At 33.6% G+C, this 24352-nt stretch overlaps 1 protein-coding gene across 1 annotated transcript in view; it reads left to right on the forward strand.

Annotated features, from left to right (window-relative positions):
* LOC132794932 (twitchin) overlaps nucleotides 1–24352 on the forward strand; it is a 63314-nt gene that overhangs the window by 17420 nt on the left and 21542 nt on the right. The window contains 19 exon segments of the mRNA XM_060805251.1: nucleotides 459–584; nucleotides 720–758; nucleotides 1613–1786; nucleotides 2411–2641; nucleotides 3826–3999; nucleotides 5436–5471; nucleotides 7118–7150; nucleotides 9595–9742; nucleotides 10729–11102; nucleotides 12635–12760; nucleotides 13257–13956; nucleotides 14044–14397; nucleotides 14613–16325; nucleotides 17850–18749; nucleotides 19181–19944; nucleotides 20229–20364; nucleotides 20695–21098; nucleotides 21100–21586; nucleotides 21660–24329. Coding sequence (XP_060661234.1) covers nucleotides 459–584; nucleotides 720–758; nucleotides 1613–1786; nucleotides 2411–2641; nucleotides 3826–3999; nucleotides 5436–5471; nucleotides 7118–7150; nucleotides 9595–9742; nucleotides 10729–11102; nucleotides 12635–12760; nucleotides 13257–13956; nucleotides 14044–14397; nucleotides 14613–16325; nucleotides 17850–18749; nucleotides 19181–19944; nucleotides 20229–20364; nucleotides 20695–21098; nucleotides 21100–21586; nucleotides 21660–24329 — 9589 coding nt within the window.

Genomic DNA, 24352 nt, shown 5'->3' on the forward strand with positions numbered 1-24352 from the left:
TAATTAAAATTTTACAGGCCTAATGTAATTTCTACAGCTTTGTAAGAAAACACTCTTGATAATGTTAATACTCAGTGGTGGCAATAGCCTCTAGACTCAAGTGCTCAGACATCAGCTGGAATCTTTTTAAATTGGAATTAACTATGCTCAACATAAATTTTTAACCATAGGGTAGAAGTGTATTAAAACTTTGACCATCAGAAAATGTATATAAAAAATAAAAAATCGTCAATAGTTGAGATGAAAAAAGTTAAGTCAAGTCCGTCTCGTCCGTTGACGTCAGCGGACTTAGCTAGAGACACTTCGGATAGGCCTTATTCTATCTATCACATGCATTTTCCGAAAAAAAAACCTCCAACCAACTGTAGCGCCTCGTTATTCACTATTGTAATTGTTATTAGTGTTTTATTGATAAAGTTTACGTGTTTGTTTATGCTTGTCTTTGTGTTGCATTGCAGAAAAATAAAATTATAGAAGAAGAATTGGAACAACCAAAAGGTATTAAAATTGGCAAAGGTAAACTTCCGGTTGAGGAGGATATTAGAGACGGCGCAACACTTAAACCCGTAATAGTCGAACCAAAGGTAAGATTACGGTAAAAAAACATTATATGTTCAAAATCTGTGTCTGATGTCTGATTCATACTAAATTCAAAAACAAAAATTTATTTCTAACATGGTCTTGGTCTCTCCTTATTCATATATCTTACACAATAAAAGACGGATAATCCAATAGAACGCGCCGAAAAAGGAAAAAAGGTAAGTAGTAATTCCCCCGTAACAATCCTATAATAAGTAAGACTATAGTCGAGTGTGCTCGATTGTAGAATACCCGCTACCCATTTTCAAAAAATAGTTGAATCATTGATATATTGACATTAATTTAAGATCGCCAGAAGATCGAAAAAGAATGAAATTATTTTTTTCACAACTTATTTCTGACCCCACCCCAAATTTGGAAATAAAATGTTGCCGTCGACAACACCAATTTTCGTTTTGGTGAGCGACCAATAAATCCGTCACATGAATTATTATTATACATCCGTATAATGAATTATTATTATTGTATTACTTAAATGCAAAAAGTGGCTTAAAAAAGTAGTTGAAATCAGATGAATGAAATCGGTTAAAAGGGTGGCATTCCCTTTCTGTGGGAAATAGCTAATTTCCGTTCAACTGTTTTTTTAAAGTAAGTTACAAAACTCTTTGCGGAAAAGAGAAAAGGCAAAACATAATTCTTCTATAGAGGATGAAATCATTCTTATGTGAGCTGAATTCATCCAGGAAATTTAAAATACAAAATGCATTTTTTCGCGTTGTTTTCTTCTGAACAAAACACAAGTCAGCTGTTTCAGCAGTAAGAAATGATAGTAAAACGATGACCAAAAAGTGGTGAAATCCGGAGCACCTAAAAACAAAAATGTCGGTTTTGGTCCCATAACGAAAATGAAAAGTAAAAACCGGTGCACCCCTGTATATCTTAAAAAATGTATAATATGCTGCCTTACTGATCTCATTTTAATGTAATTAAACCTATTGGGAGACTCATTGAAGTTTGAAAAGATTTTGTTTTAAGTAACTTGTATAATGCGGCATTAAAACCAACCTCTTAGGAAAATACCCCATCTGTGATGGATATTGTAAAACAACGACGTCGTTCCTCTATCCGAAGCTTAATGACTAAGGAACCCATTCAGAACGAATCTTTCCTTGGAATAGTTTTAAAACCTGTAGTAAAGGACGCTAAAGAAATAGTTCAGCCACAGCAAGCTAAAGAGTTACTTAAGGTAAAATGGTACTTGAGATTTACAATATTATCCTATCTAATTCAAATTTCTACATATGCAGATGTATACTATAAAATCTTTTCTATTTTTCTTGCGAATAATTTCCCATTTTTGTAATCAATGGAGGAGGTTATAGCCTCCGAATGTTTACTCTACTTCTTCTACTTTTTCAACATCTTTTTCCTACTTCTTCAATATCTTTGTCTGCTTTATTCTATATTAAATTTTCTTACTCGCTTTTTAGCTCTTTATTCTTTGGAACTTTATGTGCTTAGCCTAATTTTATACGTACCTTTTCTAGAATTCTGTAAAAAAAAACAATCTTTGCATTTATGCATATACAAAAGTAGCTTATATGTTCATACTTTTCAATTTACCTTTGAAAATAGAAATATGGGAATGTGTCGCCCATTATTGAACATATTATTAAATGTATTATTGTTGTAATAATCCAAATAAAATTTCGATCAAAAAAATAATACGATTCAAATTATTTGAATGAAAAAAAATCTGTTTTGAATAATGTTCATATGTATGTTAACTTTTGTATATGATTCATAATATTTAAACACGAAAATTATTCATCAATAATAAAAGTCCCATATTCACCCACACCAAAAAAAGGCACATGTGACGGAACAATTAACTCCCACGAATGCAACCAAAGCGAAAATATCTGATTTAAAAAAACCTGAACCTATACCAACCATTGTGGATAATAATGAACGACCTGAGTTAGATAATTATGAACGTGTGGAAATTGAAAAAGTTAAACCGAAACCTGAGAAGCCCATTACAGTCATTAACACTCCGGACAAGCAACCTGACGTTCAAGTGCCTGCTGACAGCTTGAAGGTAAGGGCTTAAAATACACTTAGCGACTGAAATAATTTCACTTGATTTTCTTTTTTTCATTAAATATCTCATCTATACTATATATAAAACTTCAATGTCTCTGTTATACTTTGAATCGACTTATGTACAAGTTGTTAAATAATTATATTATATGTATATAAGTATATAATTATACACATATTAATATTTCATATACACATACATTCAGATATTCATAATATATTTAGAAATTTTAATATATTTACTAAAAATGTGCATAGATTGCGTAATATGAAGACAGAGGTGTAGGTATACATTTATCATACATAATAATATTTGTTCATATATTCAAACATATATTAATAATATTTCATATACTCAATATATTTAAATATTTTATTTTATCATTCGTTCCACTAAAAAAGAATTCAACAAAAAAATTATGTTTCGTGGTAGTTAAAATTAAAATACCCATAGACATTATACGAAAGGCATCCAGATAAAAGAGGTATGTGTATGTAAACACACACTACGTATGAGTATTAAATTCTACCGACACATAAGCATTTCCAATATATTTTTAATTTTTGTGTTTTATATATTTAACAAATATACATTCATATATATAAAATGTTATATATAAGTATATGTATTTTAATGCGCAAAATTTGCTCGACATATATAATATAGCAATTTAAATGTTTGAGATCTGTCTGCTCTTGTCGTTCTTGACCAACGGTTTGAATTATATGTTTATAATAGATATATATACATATATATAAACTAGTATATCGTGAAGAAAATTAAATAAAAAATAATAATCGGAACATCCATTACAAAAAACTATTTGCAATGGAACTGCTGTGCAATCTGAATTAATTAAAGAAATATTGTATATAAGCGTTCATACATATGTACATACATATATTCATAGATCAATTTGTAAGCTTATAGCAATATGGCGACCTTTCAATTGTCAGTTACTGCGGTATGTATCAGTAGTCATTTAGAAAATTGCTTGATTGGATTTCCTTTAAGAAACATTCAATTTTAATATAAATTCAAGTGTATCCGAAATTATTAAATATTTTAAAAAATGGTGGGAAGTAAAAAAAAATCTACAGAAAAAAGTTAATATATTCTAATCATAATATTCATTTAAATTCAAAATGTTTGATTTTATGACTTCATTTTTTTTTATTCAGGAAGACAAAACGAAAGTTCCCAGAATGCAGCCTCCTGCGCCCGGTGAGCCACCAAAAATTGAGGTAATTCGGGAGAAGCGTCCATCACTTGCTCCAGAGCCACCGAGTAGACGAGGATCCCTAATTCCTCCCGCCGACATGGGCCGTCGACCATCCTTAATCATTAATGACGAGGTAAATTTTTAACGTCTTTTTACATATTGAATAATTCATTCTCTTGAAGTAGTATGCCACCGCCACCTCTTTTAATTTTTTTGTCGTGGCAAGATTGTCAAACATTTAAATTGACCGTGAGTTAAATTGAAGGCGCATAATTATATTTTATGCATATTATACAGTGGCGTGCAAGTCTGAGTACATGTTTGCAACTACTTACTTTGGGTTCGCATAAGAAAGTTATTAGTAAAGTAAATGCTTAGACTTTTTCTATCAAAATAGACATTCATCACTGGCATGTTCAGAGTTCAGGTATAAGTAAATGTAAAAGGTAAAAAAAGGAATCGGTCTTCTGTAATTCTGTCTATCACTCTATTTCTTTCCCACTCTTTTATAAGTAGAAAAGAGAATCAAGGAAAGAAGGGATTTAAAAAAGATTTAAATGTCAATTATATTGTTGTGGCCGTCTTGAAAATTAAACATGAACTAGTCCTATGTAATAAATTTCATATATAAATCATGTTTAAAAGTAAAAAGTAAATAAATTGCACATTAATTCAGATCAAAACATTAGAACTGAACTGATTGATCACTATATCAAATTTTTATAAAATATCATTGCTTTCTTAGATATATGTATAAATAAACTCTTGCTTTCGTCTGTTTTTTTGGCTATTATTTCTTACTTATGTCATACAATTGCGTCTTTAAACAACCGACAACTACCTTAATTGATAGCAAACATTATTGCTAATCCAAAATTGATAATTAATAAGAATTAATAGTCCGAGTAGTATAATTATAATTTATTTAGTGAGAACCCTTACTAAATTCTAATAATCCTTAAGATATACTGTTTGTTTATATATTTTTTTACGCTGCGGTTGCTTTTCTATACAGATAAAAATTAGAAATAAATATCAATCAACCGAAAAACAGTTTGAATATATTAAGTTAGTAGACCTGGGAACACATACATACATACATATCACAATATAAATTTTATATAACCAAAGGAAGAGATTTCGAACAATATTTTGATATATATAATATTTATACATTGTTTAATAATTGAATGTCTTGTACTTAATTGTATTGCACCTTGTTATCAAAATTGTACCTAATTTCATGTATATTTCCTATGTCCCTTCTATGTACCATGTTCACAAACTAAACAACAACAAAAATCACTACAACACCAATACATATAACATATCCGATTCAACAAAACAAAAACTGTATTGTATTCGACATGCCTGTGAATCGCAACTTTACAACCGATCGAGCAATCCAACGCACTTCCTACCTACAACAACAAACCCATTTTCCACTTGGTATAAACACAATGCAATAAATATTCACCACACCCATGTGCACGTATATATACGTACATATATATATATTATATATATACATATATATATAAATATAAATATATTTATAAACAAATTCAGAAGAAACTACGCCCCGGCGAAGTTATGGATACGCGGGTAAGACAATCCAAAAAACCTTTTGTTATCTTGTTAAAACCCTCTGTTTTTATGTCGTTAGCAATTATAGCGAGGTTAAATTCATATTTGAACATTTCTTTTCTTTTATTTATTGTTAAATTTTGGTAAAGTTTTACAAAATTATAAGTTTTAAATAAATTAAAAATAAGCCCATTTCTAATTTTGAAAAAGGTAAAATTTGTAATATTTTAGTTTATCAAATAAGTAATTATAAATTTATTTGAAGTGTTAGAAGCTAAAAATAATTTGAATAATTTCGTGCAACTTTACAATATATTTAGGACTACCCCAATACTAGATTACATTTATATAAGTGAAATGAGTGAATACACATAAATGGAATTAACATTACACGTTTACATTTATCGGTTAATTGTTTAAACATATTTATCGATCTAAAATAGATGGCATTGCTCGAAAACTATTTAATTCCGAATGATTTTGACATTCGTATTGCAACATTCATCTACGGCTAAATTATATATGCGATTCAACTTTGTACATATACCATATTGCATTTTCTAATAATAGACGAATTTTCAAGTCACACAAATTTGTCTAAAATAAAAATAAAGAAATATATAATGCCCAGATTTGTTAGATGCGTAAATATGCATTACATTATTATGTGGGATTTTTATTTATATTTGCATATCATTGCGTATTATTTAATCATCCACATATACCACAATAATAGAAAAGAGACATACTGCATCGTAAATAGACTGCACGTGTCTTATGCATTAGGATATTAAATTATATGTATATTCAATTGACAGTTGTGATGACAACTTTTGCAAACAAAAAGCTATTTAAATTAAACAAGAGTAAATATATTTAAAAAAAAGAAATTAAAAATACATTCAAAGTTATTAAATATTTATATCATTGCATTAACTGAAATATTTTTCAAAATCATTAAAAAAAATTTAACAAATTTAAATTAATACAATTTTTACGCCCAAGCTAGTTTTATTCAAAAGCATAAAAACAAAAGTCGATCGGACTTAATAAGTTCTTTAACTTATGATATTGTTTACACAGATACAACTGGAACTATTTATATATTTCCCGCTGTTTTATATTTCTCCTGCTTGTTAATTGGCACCACTGACAGGTCAAAATGGTCTACAGCTAAACCGCATTATTATAATCATACATATGTGTATATAAAAAACAAAACTTAACAATAATATACATTATGTATTCGTTATGAGCATTTAAACAAAAAAATTTGTTGCGAAGGTGCATTTGGTTAAGTGTATCGCGAGTGTAGAGACGAGGCCGTGTTCGGTGTTAACGTAAAGACATAAGAACTAAAAAAATATAAATTTTCAATTTATTAATTTCAACAACTGATAACAAATAGAAAGAAATTACAGAATATATTAATTACAAACAATTAAATATATCTCAATTACTAATAATATTTATTTACTACACAAACAAATATATAATAGAAAGGTCGAGATAGAAATAATACTTTTTGGCATGTGCAGTACGCTTCACTATCATCCATATAAATTCAACATTGTATCACTATCAATCTTGTTAAATAGTCAAAACGCAAAATGAATGTTCTTCGGCCTTTTATTGATTTTAATTAAAACACACACATATTGCAGTTATTGAGGCCAGGCGAGGTTGGTGAAGGACAGGTGAGAGTTAGTTGTGCTTTTTCCCTCACGTTTTTATGTTGTAGTATTTTGGTCGATTCCATTTTTTTAAAAGAAACCCCTATCAGACATCCAATTTCCAAATATTCGTTCACCTGCATTAAATTAATAATTACCAATGCCAATAAATTAACTACAAGCACTAGGGCTGCAAACTAGCCACATTTTTTACAAAGGTTTTGAGACTTAGTGTACTTAAACATTCAAAAGCATAACAAAACGTAATAATCAAATATTGTATTTTTAGACTTTTAATTGACGTCATAATATTTATTTTTTGATGTTGCCACCAAATAAATGATTAGATATACTTGTATTATAGAGTGGTGGGAGATTAATTAATCAATTAATCAATCTTGTATAATACAATCATTAAAAATTACGATAAGCTGTTTGCAGCCTTGGTTACATTACATTAAATCAAAGTATGTAGATTTAGTTAATTATTAATTTTTTTTAAATGCTTTCATATTTACGCATAATACTTCCATTTGAATTGCTAGGTTCATTTGTATGCAACTACATACATATAGTAGTATGTATATCAAAAGTCGTAGTTGCTCAATACGAGAATGAATACTCATACACATGATTCGTTGATTGATTTTCTTTATTACTATGTTAAAACATTTTAATATAATAATTTAATATAATTTACCAGCTACCCATAGTGTAGAAGAATTCTATAAAGTTGTGCCTGCACAAATAAATGTAGGTACAGGCAAGACGATGCACATCCGACTCAAAATGCCATGTCCGTCCGTGGAGCACTGACATCTCATAGACTATAAAAGATATAAACACCACCTTTGTTGTTGTTGCACGCAGATTAAGTTTGTTGTGGATTTCGAAAAAAAAAAACAAGGTAGTATAGTATGTAGAAGTTTGTTGTGAAGACGAAATATGGATTTCGGTATACAATCATTTGCTACGTGGATATAGTTTAATACTTTTTGCACTGTTTTGCTTTTATTGAATGGGTAGCAGGTGTATCACAGTCGTACACACTCGACTGTAGCTTTCTTACTTCTTATTGAAATTAGACTTTTTACATACATTTAACCCCCATTAAGATGCGTAATGATTAAAATTATTATTACTTCGAATTAAAGAGGACGTATAAAATGCAAGCAATATAACCGAACATTTTTCAGGAAGGGATATAAAAATTGTTCATTTCTATAATTATTTAACTTTCAAGGGCATTTCAAAGGTGTGTCGTTTTTTGAATATTTGATATTATTTTGAAAATTATTCATTAAAATACTTATTTTTGTTTCGATAGCACAAGCAGCAAAGACCAGGCGAAATGGGGGGACACAAAACAGGTCTAAATATATATTTATATTTGTTATCGCTTGTTTTGTTTGTGTTGATTACTTATATTAAATTCAGAATAGTCGTACCATGAAGGTTTTGTAAATATTGATTTACATAGATATCCGACTGTATATTCACATCAATACTTTATTTAAATTTGTGACTGGCATTAGCCCTTCTCACATTCCTGTAAATAATATATTCTAAGTCGTTTATTTGTACATCAAGTAGTAGTGTGAAATAATATTATACATTATTCGTTGTCTTTAATTAGGAGTTCTAAAGATAAATAACCACTGCAATTGGCTGTTATATACAAATTTGTTAGAAGGAATAATACAGTTTTTAAAATATTTTTAAAGTTAATCATAATCATTAGTATATTGCAACCTATTCTGGTTCTGCAATGTTTATTTTACTATGACATTATGATTATTATGATTTTCTTCTATTATGTATTTTGTTTGCATTTATTTATCTATGCTTGCACTTGTGATCTAAATACAGCTGTACTTTATGGGGCGGCAATGGTCTATAAGGGTGTTATTATTACAAATGGGTTTACAATGTAAACTAATTATTAGTCACTTGTTGGAAATTTGAAGAATCATTTGGGAATACATAATTAAAATTAATATTATAAAATGGTTTTTATTTTAAACGTGCACATATTAAAACAAGATTGATTCAATATCAATGTGCACTTAATGAATTAATTAATCTACACGTTTTGTAAAACGCTCATATACACACATATATACTAATTAAACAAACAATCTTTTTGTCATGCATAATAACTGTTAAGTAAAAGTTTGAGATTTTTTAGTAGTTGATGTATGTATATCTGTAGTTTTGAAATTAATATTTTTCGTGTTTTGGTTCTTAACAACTCCGAATTATAACGGAATAAAGTATATTATATACTTTGAATTGTAGTTTTCCATTTTCCATTGAAAATATAAATGATTTCATAAATTGGTTTAATCTTTACTGTTTACTTTTCTTCATTACGCTTCAAGAATACCAATATCGACTGACATATGTATATTTGATAATTTTGTTTGTTGCTATGTGTTCGTGATGTTATTGTGCTTGTCCAATAAAAGCGGAGACGTCCTTCCATTGATGTACGGAGACCAAGTGTTCAAGACCTGGAAGACCTTATAAACAAACCTTCAACTCCGTTGCGTGATGTTGGTGATGGAGGTCCACCCTCAATTATCGATGTACAGGAGTCATACTCCGTGGTCGAAGGTATGTTGTCAACCTAAAATAAATGTTATCTTAAATGTAACTAATGTCCAAGTGGAAAATGTTTCAAAACTTAGTTTTTTATGTACTATAGTTGTTCACTAATGTATTAAAGCTAGAATTGGGATAAATTTTTATCCTTTAGGTATTTTATAAAAAAAAATTAAAAAAGTAGTGTTATTCTTAATTTTACACAACTCATGAGATTCTTTTTAGTACCACCAGCTACTACTAATTTTACTTCCATTTCACTGAAAATCTATTTACATCGATAAAAAAAAAAACTATTTCAAATAAGTAAAGACAACTATAAACATATTACAATTATTTTATAGTAATAATAATCTAAAATTCATGTTAACATATTTTCTAAGGCTGCACAGCATTTAGTGATGCGCAAAGTGTAGTGAAGTTAAAGTGTAACATTATAAAGCCAGAGTGTATAATTTGTCAAAGCTAAGGGATATTAATTAATATTTCTATGAACTAACTTCAAAATATATAAATTTGGTGTTTTTTTTTTCTTAATTGTCAAAGCTTAGACTTTGCAATTGCACTGCACATTAAAATAAACCTTTTATTTTAACCTTTTACAAATATTACTGTTTCTGAAATCCTGAAAAATTGTTTAGGGATAGAAGAACTTCATTCCAAATTTAAAGTGACTCACAAAAATTCAACTGCTTTTGAATTATGAACTCCTAGAATGGCAAAATCTCTTGCACTACGGTTAGTTTGTTTTTGCAATTATGCATTTTAAAATAAAATTCTTCATCATATCAATATAAATTTGGTTACCATAAAGATGTATATACTAGAATGAAACTATTACTTAAAGAGCAAAAAATTGGGTTTCTTTAATACAATCGAGTTTTAGTTTTTTTGGTAGGACGAACAATTTTTTTCATGCATGAGCTTGTTTGTACCCATACTTACCCATATATATATATCTATGTTTGTTTCATTGTTATGTTTCATGAAATTGACAGACTCGACGGCCTACCTTACGGTTGGTGTCGAGGGCAACCCAGCACCTACATTTAAATTCTACAAAGGCGTTAGTGAAATACTTGAGGGCGGTCGCTACAAATTCCTAACGGATGGGCAAACGAACACAATTACATTGTGTATGCGTAAGTGCAAACCGAACGATGAAAGCAAATATAAGGTTGTTGTTTCGAATATACATGGTGAGGACTCCGCGGAGATGCAATTATATGTCTCCGATTCAAGTGGTATGGATTTCCGTGCCATGCTTAAAAAACGTCGTTATCAAAAATGGGACAAAGAAGAACAAGACCCTAATTGGGGCGATCTTAAAGAAACTGAAAAACCGTTGCCCGCTTTAAAAAAAGTCGAAAGGGTAAGGAAACAAAATATGGTTTACAAAACTAACAATTTTTTTCCAAAACAAAATTTTAATCAAAATTACTGCACATCACGACATTGTAGTAATTTTAAATTTTGATTGCAAATTGCATTCTTTAAACGTTAAGTGAGCGCAGAAAACTATATAAAAATCTAATTTAAAACGAAGAATTTCATGCAAATCTTCAAATGCCCTTTCAATTGTAATGTATCATTGTTATAATTTTATATAATTATTATATCACTCTTAAAATTCTCCACACCCTATTGAATGTTAAAATGCAAAAATAAGGTACAGGTATAGGACCAATATCGACAGTTGACAAGATATCGATTCTCAGCTAAAAAAAAAATTAGAAAACGACGATGGCTTGTCCAGTTATCGAATTTTACCTTAAATTCTTCAACTAACTTTACTAGTTGTCCTAATCATAATACTTTTGCTTGGATGTGGCAATTGGTAATGAAATTTCTCTTTCTGGGACTGTTAAACACTAAGAACAACATATTTAATCGTTATAATGTACAATATGTAATATACAGGCGCCATCATCTCGTAGGCCATCCCTAGCTGAGCTGATCCCCGATTGGCCGACGTTGCATCCATTTCGACGCGAGGAGGTGCGATTTCAAATAACAGAGTTTATTTCATTATAAATCAAAATTTAAAAATAAAAGAAAATTTTTTTTTTGATGAACAGGTTTTCTTGCTTTTTGGCGTCTTTGTCCCTCCATCGACTTTTTATACTCTGATTTTTGTAGTTTTTAACAGACTAACTGTGCTTGTGCTATACTTGAGATGAGATTTGGGAGCACATTCATTTATTTTCCTCATATTATGGACATTGTTTGTACAATATTAGACAAACATATAAAGTGATATTTTTATTGTTCGGTTGATATTTTCTTTTTGTCTTCAATTCCTTTTGTTAGTTTTGATATTGGACGTCTACAATGATCTTATGATTATCAAAATTTCAAACGGATATATATAGTACATTAATTATATACAATGAACGTTTATTTATCCTTTGAAATTAACTACATTTTTTCTCCAATTTTGAAATACATATTTAAAATGTTCCTTCATAAATTGCGATTAAAAATAAACGATGAAGGAAAATATAAGAAATTTAATTAGTAATACAAACAGCAGTTAATAATCATTGTTGTTTCGAAGAAACAACTCATTTTAATTGCTATAAATATTTTATGAATGTATATTAAAAATTGTTTTTTTGCGTTGATTTGTATTTTTTGCTTTTGATTTGTTTTATTAAAATTATCATAGTTCGTAATCATACTCAGTATTAGAAATAACTTGAGTGAAATAGAATTAAATAAAATATATATAGAGAGATGATTTAAAATAGTACACATTTGTCGATCTTATGTGTGCATCTATTTTAATTGTGAATGCTAATTGTAATCCTATATCAATATTGATGTCGTTTGACCTCTTTACCCATTTTTGACAACGCAAATAAATTCAATCATTAACAACAACATCGCGATAAATGAGCATAGAAGGTTGAGTCATTCCTTAGCCCGCTGATAGACCAGTTCGCAAAGGAAGGAAAAGATAAGAAAGTTGTATTTGAAGCGCGATTCAGCAAGCCAAATTGCAAACCGAAATGGCTTTTTAGAAAAGATGTGAGTATTAATTAATAATTGTAAATTATTTTCTGTTTTATTTGTTTTTTTAATCAATTTTAAAAATGGTAATCAATATTACAAGTTTTTATATACAAATAAGTGCGTTGGTGTGATAAAAAATTTGCCGTGAAAAATCGATTGATTAAATTCTAAAAAGGAGCCAATGTTACATTTGTATGTAAAAGTAAGCTTAGACTGCTTTTAGATTCTCGTTAATCAATCCAATTTTTTCGAGAGGAATAAATTAATTTATTTCCTAAATTCAATTAGAATATTACTATTCACAAGTTGAAAAATTATTAATTTATTATTACAAAACAACGGCTTATATTAAAGACTATTAATTTAATATGAGAAAAGTAACATTTTCTTTTCCATTGATTACCTAAACGTTCTCACGTTTTAGATCAGATATATTTTAATCATTTATAAAATATATGTTACATACCTAGTATTAAAATTTTCTATTATTAAATGGGGCTCCATATTATAGGAGGTGTTCACAGGCAGCAAATACAAATTCAAGCAAGAGAATGATACGTACCAGTTGATAATAACAACGCCTAAGGTGGAGGATACTGGCAAATACACAATTGAAATTGGCGGCGTGTCCAGCACCGCATTTCTTAATGTTGAGGAAGCCGATCCCACCTACACATTTACAAAACCACTCAAAAAGAAACTTGAAGGATTTACGCGACATGAGACGACATTGGAATGTGCTGTTAGCAGTAGCATGGCCAATGTGCATTGGTTCAAGGATAACAAAAAAATTGAATCGGATGATCCACGTTATTTGATCTCCAAAGATATTAATGGTAATCTAAAGCTCATTATCAAAGAATCTCTATTGGAGGACACGGGCAAATATCGATGTCAATTAGATAAACAACCAGATAAAACCGAATGTGCCCTTAATGTTGTGGAGTATCCCTACAAGTTTGTCAAAGTACTCAAATCACAGCAATGTATAGAGAAGGATACTGTTACCCTGGCTTGTGAAATTGACGATGCCCAAGGTGATGTTCAATGGTTCCGTAATGATGAGGAAATAAAGCCCGATAAACGTATGCAAATTATTAAAGACGGCCGTAAGCGAAAGCTTGTGATTAAAGATTGCAAAGTTACTGATGCGGGTCAGTTTAGGTGTACAACAAACGCTGATAAGACCGACGCTGAAATTATCATAAACTGTAAGAAAATAATATATTTTCATTTTTTTTTTTAGTTGCGTTGCCTGAAAATATATTATATTATATATTTCTTTTGAACTATTTAAGATCAAAATCGATTCAACAAGAAACTTAAAGACACTGATGCTGTGGAGCGTGAGAAATTGGTATTAGATGTAGAGCTACAGGATCAAACAGCTCCATGTGATTGGAAGTTTAATGGAGAACCCATAGTGCCAAACGAACGTATTGAAATTAAAAATTTAGGCGGTGGTAAACATCAATTGGTTTTTAACAGTCTTGAATTAACCGATGTTGGTGAGATAACCTGTGAGTCGGGACAATTGAACTCAACCTGCCAACTTTCTGTACGCAAAGGAGAGAGTAGACCCAACATCGATTGTCCAGATGAGTTCGCTGGTCCTATAAGTGCAGCTGTAATTATTGAAGTGCCCTACAAAGGTATTTTAATTATTTATTTATGGGTCATTTTTAAACTTTTACATTGTAATTTCTAAGTTAATTGACTTCCAGTACAAATAGGCCGTTTATAGTTTTTTTTTTTTGTAATTATAAATCCATTTATTTATCGTGTTAAAACACATTAATCTTATTAAGATGCCTTATTATATTATTATTGCAAGTAGTATATTCCTTATTTTGTCTCTTTCATGAAGTCTGCGGTACAAGACAAACTCCGATTGAAGCTAAATTAATTAAAGATGGCAAACCCTTGCCCGTCAAGGATGTTGAAGTTGCGGTCACCGATGACAAGGTTACCTTTAAAATTAAAAAACCCTCACGAGATTTGTCAGGACCATATCAAATAAAAATTGTCAATGGGCAGGGTGAAGATACGAAAAATGTTAACATTATATGCCAAGATGTCCCAGAACCTCCGAGAGATATAGATATTACTGATGTGTATCAAACTTCATGTGTCGTGCAATTCAAACCACCAGCGGACGATGGCGGAAGTCCTATAACAAAATACGTGATCGAACGCCAAGACTTGAGCAAAAAACAAGGCTGGGATCCTGTCGCTGAGGTTCTACCAAACGAGCCATGTCTTAAGAAAATTGACGACTTGGTACCAAAGAAGCAGTACAGATTCCGTTTACGTGCTGTCAACAAAATTGGCCCATCTGACCCGGCTACCTTCAAAAACTCAATACTCGCAAAAGATCCATGGGATGAGCCTGGTAAACCAAAAGAGGTTGATCTGGTCGATTGGGATAAAGATCATGCTGATTTGAAATGGGAGGCACCCGACAGCGATGGTGGTGATCCCATCACAGCATACGTTGTTGAATATAAGGAAAAATTCTCCAATGATTGGGTGGCCGGCAAAGAAGTACCCGGAGATGCTAGAACAGCAACCGTTAATGATCTCAAAGAGGGCCAACAGTACGAATTTCGAGTCCGTGCTATTAATCGAGCTGGTCCTGGCGAGCCTAGCGACAAGACGAAAGCCATTATTGCCAAATGCCGTTTTGTTAAGCCATTCCTCATTGGCGATGGCCTTAAAAATATCACTATTAAGAAAGGGCAAACTGTGCGCTTTGATATAAAGTATGACGGTGAACCGGAACCAACGGCTAGTTGGTTGAAGGATACACAAGTACTAAAGTTTGACAATCAGCGCACTTGTCTGGAGCAACTCGAGCGTAACTCGTCCATTACTATTAAGAAGGCGGTGCGCAAGGATACCGGCAAATACAAATTAGTTTTGACGAATAGTTCAGGTACAATTGAATCGGAAGCACAAGTTGTGGTTCTTGATCGTCCATTGGCACCCGGTGGTCCCTTTGAGCCAGAAGAAGTTCGTGCTCATCATATTAAGATGAAATGGAAGCGCCCTGCTGATGATGGCGGTTGTGAAATCACCGGCTATGCGTTGGAGCGTATGGATGATGAAACTGGACGCTGGATACCAGCGGGAGAAGTTGGCCCAGAAGAGACGTCATTTGATTTCAAGGGACTCACACCAAATAAAAAATACAAATTCCGTGTCAAGGCAATTAACAAAGAAGGCGAGTCCGAACCGCTTGAAACAACTGATGCGATTGTTGCCAAGAATCCATACGATCCTCCAAGTCCACCAAATCAACCAGTCATTGATGATTATGATAATAAAAGTGTACTTCTTAAATGGAAAAGACCTCCATCGGATGGTGGACGACCAATTACACATTATATTGTTGAAATTAAGGATAAATTTTCGCCAACGTGGACGGAAGTAACCAAAACGGAGGATCCAACGCCCGAATGCAAAGTTGAAGGACTTAAGGAAAAAATGATCTATCAATTCCGAGTACGTGCTGTCAACAAGGCTGGACCCTCAGAGCCATCACAGCCTACCGATAATCATTTGTGCAAGCATAAAAATCGTAAGTAATTCAATAGGTATTCAAGATCATGATCATCCTAAAAGTATATTATTGCTTTTTTTTTGGCTTGGCATTGGCTTAACACACCTTTCCACAATTATGAAAATGTGTATAATTATATTTCTGTGCTTCATATATATATGTTTATTTATTATATATTTACTGTGGAACGTATTTACTTAGCAATTTATTTTGTAGTAAACAGCGTAATTACTTTATTTACCAAATGCAATCAAATTTATTTAATAAAACTATTATAGGACTTAAAAGCTATATAAAATCTTTGTAAATAAGTTATCAGAAAATCAAATAATTCATATACACAATATAAATAGAAAAATGTAAATCTAATAATGGTTAATTGTAGTGTTATTTCTTCATTGCTCGATTAACTACACTTTTATTTATTATACCCGCTACCCATAGGGTAGAAGGGTATTATAACTTTGTGCCGGCAGGAAATGTATGTAACAGGTAGAAGAAGGCATCTCCGACCCTATAAAGTATATATATTCTTGATCAGCGTCAACAGCCGAGACGATATAGCCATGTCCGTCTGTCCGTCCGTCCGTCTGTCCGTCTGTCCGTATGAACACCTAGATCTCAGAGACTATAAGAGATAGAGCTATAATTTTTTTTCGACAGCATTTGTTATGTTTGCACGCAGATCAAGTTTGTTTCAAATTTTTGCCACGCCCACTTCCGCCCCCGCAAATCAAAAAAATCGAATAACAAGCGTAATTTTAAAGCTAGAGTTACGAATTTTGGTATATACAGTAATAACTATAGTAGTTATGATCCCTGAAAATTTGGTTGCGATCAGATAAAAATTGTCGCAGTTATTAAAGAAATACTTTTGTATGGGCAAAAACGCCTACTTACTAGAGGTCTTAGTTGCTTTGGCTGACAATCTGGTATATTGTGCCGTCTATGGTATATTTTGAATGCGGTACTATATCGATATACCACATATACCATTTGGTATATTTTTAGTATTTTTGCAGTATATTTGGTATATTTTGAGAATAATACCGCAAAATATATTGCTTTTATTCAAAATGGGTAGCTGGTATCTCACAGTCGAGTACACTCGACTGTAGCTTTCATACTTGTTTTAAAATGCCTTTGATGATATTGGAGGCTCCGAGTGCTTCAAAATTTGTGTATATGGTTCGAATTTCGATTACTATTTTAGCTTTTTTTCCTGTTTCATAAATTATTTTTAAATAAATAATAAATTTAAATTATTTAAGCATACTGCAAATATACAAATGCAATATATATTATTTTTTATTTTAAATAAGCTTTAAGCTTATCGTAACTGGTCCCAATAAATAAAATATTTGTAATTTGCTTTTATAAATATCGTTACCCTAACAAATAAAATGTGGTTTGGAAAAATTAACATGCTTTAAGCTTGTGAAACGCTTTTTCAAAGTACGTATGCAATTGCAATATTATTCATATCGGATTATGTTTAAATTAAAATTTTTTATCACTACCTTATTTATCAAAACTTAATAGTTAAGCCACAAATTGACCGAACGACCTTTAAGCGGGTTACTCTCAAGAGTGGTCGAACTCATAAATGGTCGGTGGACGTTAGCGGTGAGCCCGTACCGGAATTGGCATGGAGTTGGCGAGATGATGTTCCATTAACGAGCGGTGATCGAATTACTATCGAAAAGGTTGACTACCACACGGAATTTGTGATAACAAATGTAAAGCGCAACGATAGTGGGCTCTATACATTGAAAGCTGAAAATCGAAATGGTGTTGATCGCGAAACGGTTGAGTTAATTGTTTTAGGTAAGCCCAGCTCACCAAAGGGACCACTCGTTGTCGACGATGTTACCGCAACTGGATGTAAGCTGCATTGGAAAAAGCCGGATGACGATGGCGGAGTACCGATTAAGGAATATGTGATTGAAAAAATGGATACTGCAACTGGTAAATGGATTCGAGTTGGTAGATCCGCTGGTGAAAAAGAACCCCCCAGTTTTGACGTGACTGGGTTAAATCCGGGATCAGAGTATAAATTCCGTGTGTCGGCAGTCAATGAGGAGGGCGAATCAGAACCATTAACAACACTTGTAGGCGTTGTCGCCAAAGATCCCTTCGATGAGCCAAATAAACCTGGTACTCCAGAGGTTGTCGATTATGACAATCAAAGTGTTAAACTGAAGTGGACCCCACCAAATAATGATGGTGGTGCTCCAATTCAAAAGTACATCATTGAAAAGAAAGATAAAAATAAACCAGAATGGGAAAAAGCTTTGGAAGTTTCAGGTGATCATTTGGAAGGAACAATTGCCGGTCTTCAGGAATATGGTGAATACGAGTTCCGAGTAATTGCCGTCAACAAAGCTGGCCCATCTCCACCGTCAGACGCAAGTCTGCCACAGATCATCAAATATAAAAAATGTGAGTATGACGTAAGCAAACTCTTTGCGTAAAAGTTGTTTATATTCTATAAAACAAGTAAAAACCTACAGTCGAGTATGCCTAATTGTGAGATTTCCGCTACTCATTTTCTAAATTCTAAAAATATACCAAACACAACCGCTTCCAGGCACAAAGTTGTAATACCATCCTATCCTATGGGTAGCGGGTATAAAAATCGTACACTGATATTTTTTTTAAGAAAATACTTTATATTCTCTAACCAGCAAACATGACGCATTTGTGTTCGCCCTGAAAACCCTTTACATTCTATCTTCGCTGTTTCTTTTTAATATTTAACTATTCAAATTAGATACATTCTGAACTTATTAAATGAAACTAGAGATTAGAAATCCTTATAAGTGCTGTTGCAAATATCGATTAATGCTGTTAATATTCTTTACTATCTACAGTGAAACCTCGAATTGATCGCACCAACTTAAAGCCTTTGCTAATACGTGCTGGCAAACCTATAAAATACGACGTCAATGTACGTGGTGAACCAGCTCCAACAATTACATGGTATCAAAACGACAATGAGCTCAAACCAGAAAACTTGCCAAGCAATGCTGAAATTAAAAACATACCTCATAATACTAAATTATCGATAATAGATGCGGTACGAGAGCACACTGGTGTCTATAAGATTCGCGCTGAGAATGACCATGGTTTTGATGAGGCAACTGTTGAAGTGAACGTTTTGGGTCCTCCTGGTAAGCCAAGGGGACCGTTAACGGTCAACGATATTACCAAGGACAGCTGCAAGTTAAAATGGAAGAAACCAGAAGATGATGGTGGTAAGCCCATAACGGCCTATCAAGTCGAGAAATTCGATAAAAAACAAGGTCGTTGGGTACCCGTCGGACGTACCTCTGGTAATGATACCGAATTTGATGTCAAAGGTCTTCAGGAAGGCCATGAGTATCAGTTTCGGGTCAAGGCCATTAATGAGGAGGGCGAATCCGAACCTCTCGAGACCGACGGCAGCATAATTGCTAAAAATCCATATGAAGCGGCCAGTAAGCCAGGTACACCTATAATCGAGGATTACAATGAACATATGGTCAAACTAAAATGGGAGGTACCAAAAGACAATGGTGGTGCCCCCATCACAGGTTACATTATTGAGAAAAAAGATAAATTCGCACCGATATGGGACGAAGTTCTTACCACGAACGTAAGTATTTTCTCATACAGATGTAATCTCTGCCTACGCAAATTTTTTTTTTGTTAGAATTGAAGTCATTAACGTGAATTGAAAAAAATATAATTTCTGGTTTACTATTATAACAATTGGGTCGACTTATATTTCCAATTTGAAATTAATATCGCAAATAAGTAAGTTAATTGAGGAAGACGATCTAATATAGTATTTCTTAAGATAGTATGGTGTTCACTGGTCATAAAAATATAAAACACTGTATAACGATAAAAAAAATAAATAACCTCTTTGATATTTAGACACCTGCACCAGAGGCAACAGTCGAGGGTCTTATCGAAGGAAACGAGTATCAATTCCGTGTTCGAGCTATTAATAAGGCAGGCCCTAGCGAACCAAGTGATGCGACTGCACCTCATTTAGCCAAGCCAAGAAACCGTAAGAAATTTAAATCATACTTCTGCGAAATTTTTAATTAGAATTTGTTCTTCTGATACATAACAAGTTTTATACTAATTTTTCAGCTTCAATATCAACAAAATTGCTTTCCATAATTAATAAGTTTTTACTTTTTTTTTTTTTGTTAAGCTTTCACTGTTGGGTATATTTAAAAATAACAATGCCTTTGAAGATCTTTAACTCGTAATGATTTATTCCAATCTTATACACATAATAATTTATAGTGTTAAGCCAAGCCACGGTCGTGTAATGTTTTTAATGTGCCTAACTCCAATTGATACTCATTAATACGTTTGTAAATTTTTGTAGTCAAACCATCCATAAACCGAGAGAAAATGAAACCCATTAAAGTTCGAGCGGGTCAACCAGTTAAATTTGATGTAGATGTCAAAGGAGAGCCCGCACCAACGTTAACGTGGGCCTTTAAAGAAAAAGAAATTACGCCTAGTGGTCAAGCACGATTAGATAATGAAGACTATAATACTAAACTGACATTGTTAGATACGACACGCAAAGATAGTGGCGTCTATAAACTTCGTGCTGAGAATATTAATGGTGTTGATGAGGCGGAAGTGGAAGTTATTATATTAGATAAACCTTCGAAGCCCGAAGGTCCATTGGATGTAAGCGATATTCATAAAGAAGGCTGCAAACTGAAATGGAAGAAACCAAAAGATAATGGTGGTGTACCTCTTACTGGATATGTTGTCGAAAAAAATGGATACAGCGACTGGTAAATGGGTACCTATTGGATCTGTTGATCCTGCGAAAACTGAGATTGATGTGAAGGGTCTCGAGCCCAATCATCGCTATCAATTCCGTGTTAAGGCTGTCAATGAGGAAGGCGAATCGGAACCACTAGAAACGGAATCAGCAATTACAGCGAAGAATCCATTTGATATAGCTTCACCGCCTGGCTTACCAGAGCTGGAAGATTGGGATGAGCATCACGTTAAATTGAAATGGGAACCACCTATGCGAGATGGGGGATCACCAATTACAAACTACATTATTGAAGTAATGGACAAGGATTCCGGAGAATTTGTAAAAGCCGCCGAAACCGATGGTCCCATTTGCAAAGGTGTTGTCAAGAAGTTGGAGGAAGGTCAACAATATAAGTTTCGGGTTCGTGCTATCAACAAAGCTGGCCCGTCAGAACCATCTGAGCAAACGAATTGGCATACTGCAAAGCCTAGATTCTGTAAGTTAATAAACTTAAAAAACATTCACTTATTCAAAATAAAAACAAATTACAAATTATATTTTGTTTGCAGTGAAACCCCATATTGACAGAACGAATTTGAAGCCTATAACTGTCAAAGCAGGATTGTCAATTAGCTTGGATGTTAATGTGAAAGGTGAGCCAGCTCCAACGGTTGAGTGGCTATTTAATAGTTTGCCCGTTGTCACCGAGGAAGAGGGTATTAAGATTGATAACGTGGATTATAATACCAAATTCTTCATAATGCGAGCCAAACGCCCGCAGAGTGGCAAATACACCATAAAGGCTACAAATGAAGTGGGCGAAGATATTGCAGAATTAGAAGTGACAGTGTTGGGCAAACCAGGAAAACCAAAGGGCCCACTCGAAGCAAGCGATATAACGAAGCACGGCTGTAAGCTGAAATGGAAAAAGCCTGATGATGATGGTGGCTCTCCGATAGACTATTATGAAATTGAAAAACTTGATCCACATACGGGACAATGGTTGCCATGTGGCAAAAGCTCAGAGCCCGAAGCTAAGGTAACTGGACTTCAAGAAGGTAAGCCTTACAAATTCCGTGTGCGGGCTGTTAATAAGGAAGGTGAATCTGAGAGCTTGGAAATGGAACAATCGATTATTGCAAAGAATCCATATGATGAACCCGACAAACCGGGACGCCCAGAGCCTACGAATTGGGACAAGGATTTTGTTGATTTGGCATGGACGCCGCCTAAAAATGATGGGGGAGCGCCAATACAAAAATATATCATACAAATGCGTGATAAGTCTGGTAGAGCTTGGGTGGATGCGGCCACTGTTCCGGGTGATAAAACCAAGGGGACGGTTACTGGAGTTGAGGAAGGACATGAGTACGAGTTCCGCGTTGTTGCTGTAAACAAAGCTGGTCCAAGCGATCCCAGCGATGTCTCCAAGTCCGTGGTGGCAAAACCACGATTCTTAAAACCACACATTGATCGCAAGAATCTACAAAAGAAGATCATGCGCAGTGGCCAAATGTTACATATGGAGGCTGCAGTTAAAGCCGAGCCTCCAGCGAAAATCACCTGGACATATAATGGAGAGGAAATTGTAAGCAATGAAAAAATTAAAATTGAAAATGAAGAGTATAAGACGACGTTTATAATGCCTAAAGTACGACGCGCCGATAAAGGTTTGTATGTGGTTTCAGCTAAAAATGATTCTGGAACGGATATGGTAGAGATTGAGCTGGAAGTATTATGCAAGCCAAGCAAACCAAAGGGACCTTTAGCTGTATCCGACGTGTCGGCTGAAAGTGTACACCTAAAATGGGAAAAGCCAGATGACGATGGTGGAGAACCCATTGAACATTATGTAGTTGAACGTATGGATACCGAAACTGGTCGTTGGGTGCCAGTTGCGACAACAAAAACGCCCGAAGCCAATATTACCGGTTTAACCGAAGGCAAAGAATACTTCTTCCGCGTAAAGGCTGTCAATAGCGAAGGAGAATCCGAACCTTTGACCACTGATACGCCAATTACAGCGAAAAATCCATACGATGCAGCCAATACACCTGGTAAGCCACAACTTACTGATTGGTCGGCTAATCATGCCGATCTCAAATGGCGGGAGCCAGAAGATGATGGTGGTACTCCTATTACCGGCTATATTGTTGAGAAGAAGGATAATAATACCGGCAAATGGCAAAAAGTATTAGAAACAAATACTCCTGCTTGCAAGGCCCGTGTTAACGATTTGATAGAAGGCACCAAATATCAGTTTAGAGTCAAGGCTATCAACAAGGCGGGCCAGAGTAAGCCATCTGAGCCTTCGGATCAAATGATAGCCAAAGACCGATTTGCACCACCGAAAATTGATAGAACCAATATTAAGGATATTACTATCAAGGCTGGTCAGCATATACGATACGACATTAAAATTTCAGGAGAGCCAGTCCCATCCAAGATATGGTTCCATAATAAAGCTCGAATCGAAGATGATGCGTATAACATTGATATGGAAGCGCATCGCACAAAATTATCACTTCCGTATGCCAAGAGAATACATACCGGCAAATACACCATCAAAGCTGAAAATGAATCGGGCCATGATGAGGCCTCCTTCGAGGTAACTGTTTTAGATAAACCAGCTTCACCAGAAGGTCCATTGCGTGTCTCAGATGTGCACACGGAAGGATGTAAGCTAAAGTGGAATCCACCTCTGGACGATGGTGGATTGCCCATTGAGCACTACGTGGTTGAAAAAATGGATCTGGAGTCTGGTCGCTGGCTACCATCGGGTCGCTTTAAAGAGCCATTTGCTGAATTAAATAATTTAGAGCCCGGTCACGAGTACAAATTTCGAGTGCTGGCAGTCAATACGGAAGGTGAATCGGAGCCACTTAACGGTGATCATTCAATTATTGCCAAGAATCCATTTGATGAACCAGGCAAGCCCGGCACTCCAGAACCTGTTGATTGGGATAAGGATCGCGTTGACTTGGTATGGCGACCACCATTAAATGATGGTGGCTCTCCCATAACGTCTTATGTTATTGAAAAACGTGAGAAAGGCGGAAATAATAAATGGTTGAAAGGAGCTGAAATACCTGCACCGCAATTTGGTGAAGAGTGTAAGGCGTCGGTGCCAAACCTGGACGAAAACTGTGAATACGAGTTTCGAGTTAAAGCTGTTAATGCGGCTGGCCCGGGAGAACCATCCGATGCTAGTCGATCCGTCGTCACAAAACCTAGAAAACGTAAGTAAACATTACCATAAAAA

The sequence above is a fragment of the Drosophila nasuta genome, chromosome 4, assembly GCF_023558535.2.
Source record: "Drosophila nasuta strain 15112-1781.00 chromosome 4, ASM2355853v1, whole genome shotgun sequence".
NCBI classification, from domain to species: Eukaryota; Metazoa; Arthropoda; class Insecta; order Diptera; family Drosophilidae; genus Drosophila; species Drosophila nasuta.